General features: G+C 40.8%; 1 protein-coding gene across 1 annotated transcript; it reads left to right on the top strand.

Moving 5' to 3' along the window:
• Nucleotides 1–9,431: 9,431 nt before the first annotated feature.
• LOC121865122 (general transcription factor II-I repeat domain-containing protein 2-like) lies at nt 9,432–10,073 on the top strand. Its single transcript, XM_042364449.1, has one exon. It carries the CDS (start codon nt 9,432–9,434, stop codon nt 10,071–10,073), a length of 642 nt encoding a protein of 213 aa, XP_042220383.1.
• Nucleotides 10,074–10,490: the final 417 nt, after the last annotated feature.

Here is a 10,490-nt window from a genome sequence, read left to right as displayed (position 1 = left end):
CACATTTCGTGGACGCTGGAGCATAATATAAATAATTAAGTGTTGAAATTACTAGCCGTGCAATTGTGACCATGACAGGGTCATGTGAGAATTTGTCTATGGGGTCTCTTTTGGGAGTTCCTCTTTATGATCTTTCTGTGGAGGTTTGTCGATGTGGTTCTTCTACGGGGTCCTTCTTTGGGGGTTTATCTTCGTGGTCCTTCTGTGGGGGTTTGTCTATGGGGTCCTTCTTTGGGGGTTTATCTTCGTGGTCCTTCTGTGGGGGTTTGTCTATGGGGTCCCTCTGTGAGGATTCCTCTGTGGTCCTTCTCTAGGGGTTCCTCCATGGGGTCCTTCTGTGGGGGTTCTTCCATGGGGTCCTGTGGGGGTTCCTCTGTGGTCCTTCAGTGGGGGGGGTTCCTCTGGGGTCCTTCTGTGGGGGTTCTTCTATGGGGTCTCTCTGTGGGGACCCCCACAGGGATACACGTGTTTACTTGTTACTTCCATGAATTAAACCTGGCAGTCAGTAGAAATCATGATGTCACAGGATACTCCTGTGCATGCTCAGGGTTGTGAGTTTAACTTGATCAGTTATAAGATAGCTTCTCTGTTACAGTGAATGACGCTCTTTCTCAGATTGGCAAATCATTCAATGCGATTTTGTAAATAATGTCACTGCAATTCACATTTTCTGGGCCAATTATGTTATGCAAACACATTAAGTGCCCAAAATGTGGTACAAGCAGGCATTATTGTGAAGATAAACACATTTGGTTTTCATGAATCAACAGAAAATTCCCAAGATATGTTAGGAAAGGTTTTGTTTGGTTTGGTCTTTTTTTCCAACAGTTTTTCTCCGACTTCAAAGCCTTTCAGTTCACCTGAAGAATCCCCCCCCACCTTTGCTTATTTAGCCAGGTCACGATGAGATATTTGCCAGAGTATTAGAGGAATGTAAGGAAGAGCTTAGTATGCTCTTAGCAAATTTGTTTCATATGCCACTAAAAATGGGTGTAGTACCAGAATCCTGGAGAATAGCAAATGTAATACTGATTTTCAAGAAGGGAGATAGATCACTGTCCTCTAACTACCGTCCAATCGGTCTAAAATCAATTGTAGGCAAATTACTGGAGAAGCACAAGTTGATCAATGATTCCCAACATGGCTTCACAAGTGGGCGTTCATGTCTGACTAATCTATTAACACTCTTTTTCAGCTGTTTTCGAATCAGTGGACGACGGGCACGATTATGTTGTGGTATATCTTGACTTTAATAAAGCCTTCGACAGAGTCCTCCACGAGAGACTTAATAAGAAAAGTGGAGGCTCATGTCATTGGAGGAGATATTATAAAATGGATTAGGGCGTGGTTACAGGACAGGAAACAGCAAGTAAGCATTAACGGCACTAAATCCGATTGGAGTAACGTCACTAGTGGAGTACCCAAGGCTCGGTACTTGGACCATTATTATTTATTATACAGTATACATAAACGACATAGATATAGGCATAGACAGCAACATAAGTAAATCTGCTGATGACACTAAAATAGGGCGTGTAATTAATCTGACGTAGACTCCGCAAAACATTAAGATCTAAACAAATTTTTCAAATGGTCTGATAAATGGCAGATGAAATTCAATGTGGACAAATGTAAAGTACTTAGTCTAGGAGATGTAAACAGAGAAACCAAATATCACATGAACAACATTGTTATAGAGAAATGTGAATGTGAGAAAGATTTTGGATAATGATAAGTGGGAATCTTAAGCCAAGTAAACAATGTGTAGTTGCTCGAAACAAGGCTAATAAAGTTCTTGGGTTCATACAAAGGAGTGTTAGTTACATGACTAGAGAGGTCATCCTAAAACTATATCTTGCGCTTGTGAGACCTCACTTGGATTACCAGGTTCAGTTCTGGTCACCGTACTACAGAATGGATATAGAATCCCTAGAAAGAATTTAGAGGAGAATGACAAGACTGATCCCGGGCATTAGGAACCTCGAGTACAGAGACAGGTTAAAGCATCTTAATTTGCACTCCCTCGAGAGACGTAGAGTGAGGGGCGATATGATCGAGGTGTATAAATGGAAGTCAGAGCTAAACAAAGGTGATACAACAAAGGTACTCAAACTATCCAACCAGGAGCGAACTCATAACAATGGTTTTAAATTAGATAAATTTTTATTTAGGTGCAAAATAGGTAAACATTGGTATGGAAATAGATCAGTGGATGAATTGAATAAGTTACCAAACTTTCATCGTTAACTGGAACACGCTGGAAAGCTTCAAACATAGGTTGGATGGATATATGAGCAATAGCTATTGGGCGTAAATGGGACTGCCCAGTATGGGCCAATAGGCCCGCTGCAGTTTCCTCCATTCTTATGTTCTTATTTGGGGATTAGGTTAGGGTAGCATTAAGTTGTCTTATTTTCAGTAAATCTTAATGAAACTAAAAAAGGGGGTTTGTGAAAACTTCCTCAGATGGCAAAGATATATATACTGTACAGTAGGGGGCAGTGAAATTTTGCTCAAAGCTGCACTCTTCAGGCATTGTTCCTTATACATATCTCAGACTCCATGCCAAATTTGAAGCTGATATGTCGAGGTTTAGTCTGCCGCATTTTCTACTGAAATTTTTAAATTTACCTACAGTACTAGCCAAACAGCCGCTGTGGCGGTGCAATGTTCTGTTCAGGTATTCCTTATGTTGAGGATAATTCAGATGATTCAACAGATATTCCTCTCGTCAATACTGATGCTGATTTTGTCCCTGATCCAAGGGCTCTGACAGACACCAGTTCACAGAACCGGACAAGACTCCCTACACTGGCTGCCGCTTGTGACCGATACTTGATTAGTGATTATGCTGGAGCTGCCATTGCTACTGCCACCTTAACTGACTATGGCATTATCACAAAGGATGACAAGAGTCAGGTTATTGGACCACATAAGCTGCGGGATGCGAGACAAAAATACCGATTTAAGAGGCAAGAAATTGAGATGGCTAGTTTAGATAATTTGACGTCACTCTATTTTGATGGTAAGAAGACCGCCACTCGTGTGATGATAAAGAATGAGAAGACCGAGAAATGGAGTTCGAGGATGATGGTGAAAGATCATTATGTCATCATGGTTGAGCCTGGCAATGAATATCTCACACATGTGACTCCCAAGACTGGACACGGAAAGCAGATTGCCAAAACTATTCACGAGTTTCTGGTGGAGAAAAATCTAACCCAGCAGCCCATTGTGTGTGTTGGTTGTGATGGAACCAATGTAAATGTAGGATCAGAAAATGGAGTCATTCATCATCTTGAAATGTTACTTGGTCACCCGCTCCATTATTTCATATGTCAGCTTCACGGAAATGAGCTGCCTTTCCGCGCAGTTTTTTATCACTATGATGGTAAACCAAGTGATCCTGAGCATTGGCGTGGTCCCATTGGAAAGCAGATCAAGGAGTCTTTGTCTGAGCTTCCAGTTGTCGCCTTCCAGCCAGTCAGTTTCCCTGATTTCCCTGTGTTTAATGATGAAGTGGAGAAAGATCTGTCCTGGGATCAGAAATACCTGTATAGGATTTGTAAAGGAGTTATCACAGGTGTTGTTGAAGATGACTTGGCTGCTATTGAGCCAGGTCCTCCCTGTGTGTCAAGGTGGAACACCTTATGGAGTAGAATCCTCAGGCTGTATGTAGCAACATCAAGACCCAGCCATGAGTTGAAAAGAATTGTCATTACAATAATAAAGTTCAGTGCTCCAATGTGGTTTTACATCAAGATACACCCTTACGTAACACACGGCTCAAGGAACGTATTCCAGTCCCTGCTATATATGAAACACCTGAATAGTGAGGAGGAGACGATAGTGAAGAAGGCTGTCCAGAGAAATGCATACTTCGCCCACACAGATGAACTTCTTCTTGGTATGTGTGCAGATGAGGACATGACTGTTAGGGAAAAAGCTGTCTCAATGATAAGAAAAATTAGAGAGGAGAATCAGCAAAAGGAAGAATGCACTGGCAGATCTGAAGAGGAGGAGGAAGATTCTGATGCTGCTGTTGACGAGAATTTGTTAAACTATACTGATGAGGAGGGTAAAGATGGAGATGGGAATGAGGATGTGCCTCCTGTAGTCAACATGAGAAAGGTGGTGACTCCGAAACTAAAGTGGCAAGCAAAAAACTATCATTCCATGATTAACTGGAGGAATGAACTCAAGACTGAGCCTCCTTACATTGCTTCTCTGTCAAATCTACAGGTTAATGACATTCTTGAGACACCATTAGTGGTGCCCAAGTGGCCAAACAGCACTCGGGCGGTCGAGAGAGGCATAAAAGTGATGACTGAAGCTTGCACTGAAGTGACGGGATACGAATCGAGAGATGGATATATTAGGCAAAGATTATTGTCTAGGAAAATGATGCCAAGGTTCCGCACAAAAAAGAATTTCAATATGAACTTGTAATGATTTTCTATACGGTGTACCTGTAAAATAACATATGAATTAAATCGATGTCACCCATGTAAAATTTATCATTATCCTGGAAAACATTAAATGACACCTAATTTTTGGTATACACTAAAAGTTGACAAAAAGTCGTTCGCGATGCGGCAGGGTAAGTATGCATGAAATGGCATGAAATTTTGCACAGGTGTTTGTTACAGCCATACAAACGATGCCTGAAAAGTGCAGCCTGCAACTCAAATAAAAGTGTTTTTTCCCTGCCCCCTACTGTACAGGTACAGTATATGAATTGATGTGCTTAAAGTTTTGTGAGATTGAGGACAACATCTAATCATTTCACCACATCAACTTATTAGCCATTCAAGCAGTTGGTTTGTTCCTTGTAATGACTTTCATTGTCGAGCTTTCTTGTGTGTACTGTACAGTATAAGTTCACTGTTGTGGCCATACGAGCTGTACACAAAGTAGCTTTAGTACTGAGTGTGATGACAATTTTCTGCCTTGATGTCGTACTTCTTATGTGGATTATATTTCAGGATGATGTTCGCTGTACGGATGAAGAAGAGCTGATGGTGGGAAAACCCAAGAAGACCTACTGCAGGAGGAGTGACCCGTTACTATCTGTTTCTGAGAATATGTTTGACGACCTCTGGAAGGTGAAAGATGTGAACGAATTGATGTATGGGGTCCTTCTGTGGGGCTTCCTCTCTGGTCCTTTTGTGGGACTTCCTCTCTGGTCCTTCTTTGGGGGTTCCTCTATGGGGCCCTTCTATGGGGGGTTCCTCTATGGGAGTTCCTCTTTGGGGTCCTTCTGTGTGGGTTCCTCTCTGGTCCTTTGGGGGTCCCTCTGTGGGGATTCCTCTGTGGTCCTTCTGTGGGGATTCCTCTATGTGGTCCTTTGTGGGTTCCTCTATGTCAGGGGTGGGCAATTATTTTTGATGGAGGGGTCATTTCATGAATGGTGGCACACTTCGCGGGCCACACACTTAATGTAGATGCAAATGTATTATATTAACACAAAGTAAAGCCTTGTATTTGTAAATACAAATGCAGTGGCGAGCCACAGAAATAATTTGGCGGGCCAAATGTGGCCCGCGGGCCATACTTTGCCCACCCCTGCTCTATGTGGTCCTTCTGTGGGGTTTCCTCTATGGTTCTTCTGTGGGGTTCCTCTATGTGGTCCTTTGGGGGTTTCTCTATGTGGTCCTTTTGTGGGGGTTCCTTTATGTGGTCCTTCTGTGGGGGGTTCCTTTATGTGGTCTTTCTGTGGAGGGTCCTCTGTGGGGGTTCGTCTATGGTCCTTGTGGGGGTTCCTCCATGTGGTCCTTCTGTGGGGTTTTTCTATGGGGTCCTTCTGTGGGGGTTCCTCCATGTGGCCTTTCTGTGGGGGTTCCTCCATGGGGTCCTTCTATGGTGGTTCCTCTGTGGCTCTTCTGTGGGAGTTCCTCTGGGGTCCTGTGGGGATGCTTCCATAGGGTCCTTCTGTGGAAGTTCCTCTGTGGTCCTTCTCTAGGGGTTCCTCCATGGGGTCCTTCTGTGGAAGTTCCTCCATGGTCCTTCTCTAGGGGTTCCTCTATGTGGCCCTTCTGTCGGGGTTCCTCCATGGGGTCCTTTTGTGGGGGTTCCTCTGTGGTCCTTTTGTGGGGTTTTCTCTGTGTTCCTTCTCTAGGGGTTCCCCTATGGCAGGGGTGGCCAACCTGTCGATCGCAAGATCTTCTCTAGTCGATCGCATGGCAAAGTTAAACTTAATGATCCATCCTTCTTAAGCTGCCATACAAAAATCCCCTTCAAATTTTACTTATAATCATTGGAATATTATATTTGTTTAGATTTTTTCTGGGAATAGATTATCATTAGGGACACATCAGAGCGATACATACAAAAAAACTTCGTCTGTGCCATACTGTGTGTGGCGGAACCTGATAGGAAGTGTTCGCATTCATATAGTCCGGTGCTGGTTGGTTCCTGGTGAGGAAACTGATCAGCAAGTTGTCATCAGTTGTAGGCTAAAACTAAGCAGGTATTTGCTTTTATATGTTTACAAATACACATTAAACCTTGTATTAATGAATTTGGTAATGAAAAAGTCGACTCGATATTGAGGAGTCTTGTCAAAAGTAAAGAGAGAGTGAATCATATTTGGCAACCTTGCCCAGCGAGCCCACACACTTGTCACCAAGAGTGCAGTGATTTTTAGTCATCCGCATTACTTGGAAGTGTGAGGTGCTGCCTCTTGTTATGGAAAAGTCTTGGGTGATTACAAGAATTACTGACTTTTTAGCTTAGCGACAGTTCTCGCCGCAACCCTAGAGGAGACAGAAGTGTCCACACCAGCCGGCGACAATTGCTTATGAAAAAATAAGTTCAGAACGTTACGCTGTTACGTTAGTAATTCTCATATTCATGTAGGAAAAGTCATGGAAAAAAGTAATTCTCGTATTGACATACGACTTAATCTTTTCCAAATTCAGGTGTAGGTTATTGGCCATCAACTGAACCAAAAATGAGTTCTGGGCCAAGTACTAAAAATACCCAAATTTACCATTTTCACAATGAATGGGAAGAAGACTATTTTTTTACCATGAATAATTTGAAGTGTCTGTGCTTGATCTGCCATGTGTCTCCAGCTCTAGCTAAGAAAGAAAATCCTGAAAGGCATTTCAAAAGTTTTCACAAGAAGTATAATAATGATTTCCCACCCAAAAGTGAGCTATGAAAGAGGAAAGTTCATGAACCATTGCATCATTCAGGGTGAGTCGAGTACAGTTGTACCCCACTTAACGCGGTCAATAAAACCCAGAGGGTACCGTGTTAAGTGAAAACCGCGTTAAGTGAACAACAGAACATATGGGATTAATTCCAATAGAAACCGGCCCGACCCCCAAACTCCACTTTTTGACGACACATAACTATGTTGTAGTAAAAATAACATCTGAATTTTATGATGGTACATGCACACAATTAATACTTAAGAGAAATAGAGAAATACAGTCGCCAAGTTAATGTCCATTCAAATAATGGACTCAACTCCCTCCCCCTCTCACACTACATTGCTGGCTCTTCCCTCTCTGAGAAATTTTTGGGGGAAAACCACTAAATTTTAATAAATAACACCTCAAACTAAAGTTAGGATAATACAATTGACATTGCTGGATTCCTTGTAAGACCAGGAATATTTTGAATATAAATGTCATATATTTTGCACAAAAGAGAACATATTTACTCAGAGTAAACATTTTATCTAAAATTTGTATGTCTAATGCAAAATATATGATGTTTATATTCAAAATGATCACCAAATTGTAAGAATTCCAGCAATGTAAATTATATTCTGGCCGGGTAATTTGTATGAATTTTATGAGCTAAAACAAATATCTTCAGTTAATAAAAAAAAAAATATTCTTCACGACACTATCTGTCAATCAAAGTACCCCACCTTGCCTCCCCCCCTCTTCCAACCGCGCGGTCAGTCCCAACCCTCCCCCCCACCCCCCACCAATCCTCCCTTCAAGAGAAAGGTTGGGTGAAAAAACTAAATTTTAACATTTTGTATTAAATAATACCTCAGATTAAAGTTAGGATAATATAATTGACATTGCTGGATTCCTTGTAAGACCAGGAATATTTTGAATATAAATGTCATATATTTTGCACAAAAGAGAACATATTTACTCAGAGTAAACATTTTATCTAAAATTTGTATGTCTAATGCAAAATCTATGATGTTTATATTCAAAATGATCATCAAATTATAAGAATTCCAGCAATGTAAATTATATTCTGACCGGGTAATTTGTATGAATTTTATGAGCTAAAACAAATATCTTCAGTTAATAAAAAAAAAAAATATTCTTCACAGGGTAACAGATGGTCGGTCGGTCCCTCCCTCCCCCCCACCCCCCACCAACCGTCCCAAGGAGATGTGTGGGAAAACCAGAATATTTAACTTTTTAGTAATAAATAATACCTCAAACTAAAGTTAGGATAATATAATTGACATTGCTGGATTCCTTGTAAGACCAGGAATATTTTGAATACAAATGTCATATATTTTGCACAAAAAATAACATATTTACTCAGAGCAAACATTTTTTCTAAAATTTGTATGTCTAATGCAAAATCTATGATGTTTATATTCAAAATGATCATCATATTGTAAGAATTCCAGCAATGTAAATTATATTCTGGCCGGGTAATTTGTATGAATTTTATGAGCTAAAACAGGCAGGGTGGCGGGTGGCGCAAATCTAAAAATAGCGTCTCGAGCCGGACACTCACCGCGTATATGTGGAAAAAACCCTCGTTAAGTGAAAGTTCAGCTCTGGCGAGGCACCGCGTATACGGTAAAACGCGCTAAGTGAAACCGCGTTAGGCGGGGTAATACTTTACTCACAAAGCATAAAAAAAAATTTCATGATGGAGAAATATTCAAAGAGGCCTTTTTAGAAGCAGCATATTCGTTGTTTGAAAATTTAAAAAATAAGTCTGAAATACTGTCTTCTGTTAAGGATGTTCAGTTATCAAGAAACACTGTCATGAGGCGCTGTGAATTTATGGCTGAGGATTTGGGTGACCAACTGAATACAGACATCCATGAGTGTGTGTTCTTTTCATTACAATATGTTGAGTCTACTGATGTGGTCGATACATCAAAATTATGTATTTTCATTAGAATGGTGTTTAAAGACACGAGTACCAAAGAGGAACTGCTGAAAATTCTACCATCAAAAGGAAAAACTCAGGTTGAAGACATATTTCAGACTTTCAGTGATTTTGTTAATAGTACACAGTTGCCATTAAGTAAGCTCGTATCTAAAAATACTGATGGAGCACCTGCATTGGCTGACCGAATCAGTGGGTTCATTGCCCTGTGCAGGAGTGATGGTAGGTTTCCTAACTTCTTTTTTGGCATCAAAAGATTGGCCTTTTGATCACAACGAAGTGTGGCTGTTAGATTTAGCTTTTTTAGTTGACATGACGCTATGCTGAATAAACTAAACTTAGATTTGCAAGGGAAAGATAAAACTATAGTTGACATGATGAGTCCTGTGACTGCTTTCAAGCAGAAACTAAAACTAGTGTCTTCGCAGTTGCATCAACAACAACTACGAAACTTCAGAAATATGATGTCTGAACAAGAAAACCAAGGAAAATACTGTGACCAGAGTGACAGTGCTCGATATATTGAACAGGTACAAAACCTTGCCTCATATTTTGACCAACGGTTTCAAGATATAGCAACAATAGAACCTGTTGCAACATATATGTGTTTTCCATTTGGTAAAATCACAAATGTTGAAGATATTGCTTCTAGAATGGACATATATGAAGTCGAAAATGAGCTTCTGAAGCTTAAAAATAATATTCAGATCAAATCCAGGGTAACAGGAGGAAGTTTTTGGAAACTTCTCAGTGAAGAAAAATATCCCAATATCAAAAAATGTGCCATATACCTCACAGCATTTTTTGGATCAACCTACCTTTGTGAATCAACATTTTCACACATGAAACACATCAAATACCGATCAACACTGTCAGATGAACACCTGGATGCTTGCTTGAGGCAAGCAGTCACCGCCTACAGTCCTAATTACACAAAGCTGGCAGACTACATGCAGTGCTAACCATCTCATTAGTAAAGTAAGTTTATGATTTTGTCATGTTAACAATATATCATAACAATTATTAAAAAAATATTATTCTCTCTCTCTCTCTCTCTCCGAATCTGCATATTTTATGGCAATGGGAGGGGGGTGGGGGTGTTTTGGGTGAATATTAGGCTGGTAGATCGCGTCAGGGTGACTGGAAAAAGTAGATCACATCACACAAAAGATTGGCCACCCCTGCTCTATGGGGTCCTGTGGGGGTTCTTCTATGGGGTCTCTGTGGGGACCCCCACAGGGATACACGTGTTTACTTCTTACTTCCATGAATTAAACCTGGCAGTCAGCAGAAATCATGATGTCACATGATACTCCTGTGCATGCTCAGGGTTGTGACTTTAACTTGATCAGTTATAAGATAGCTTCTCTGTTACAGTG

The sequence above is a fragment of the Homarus americanus genome, unplaced genomic scaffold (genome assembly GCF_018991925.1).
Source record: "Homarus americanus isolate GMGI-L3 unplaced genomic scaffold, GMGI_Hamer_2.0 scaffold2539, whole genome shotgun sequence".
Classification (NCBI taxonomy): Eukaryota; Metazoa; Arthropoda; class Malacostraca; order Decapoda; family Nephropidae; genus Homarus; species Homarus americanus.
This window is presented reverse-complemented; position numbering and strand designations above follow the sequence as displayed.

What these genes read in the sequence shown, in the direction of transcription:
- LOC121865122 (XM_042364449.1), top strand. Translation starts at nt 9,432, where the DNA reads ATGCTGAATAAACTAAACTTAGATTTGCAAGGGAAAGATAAAACTATA.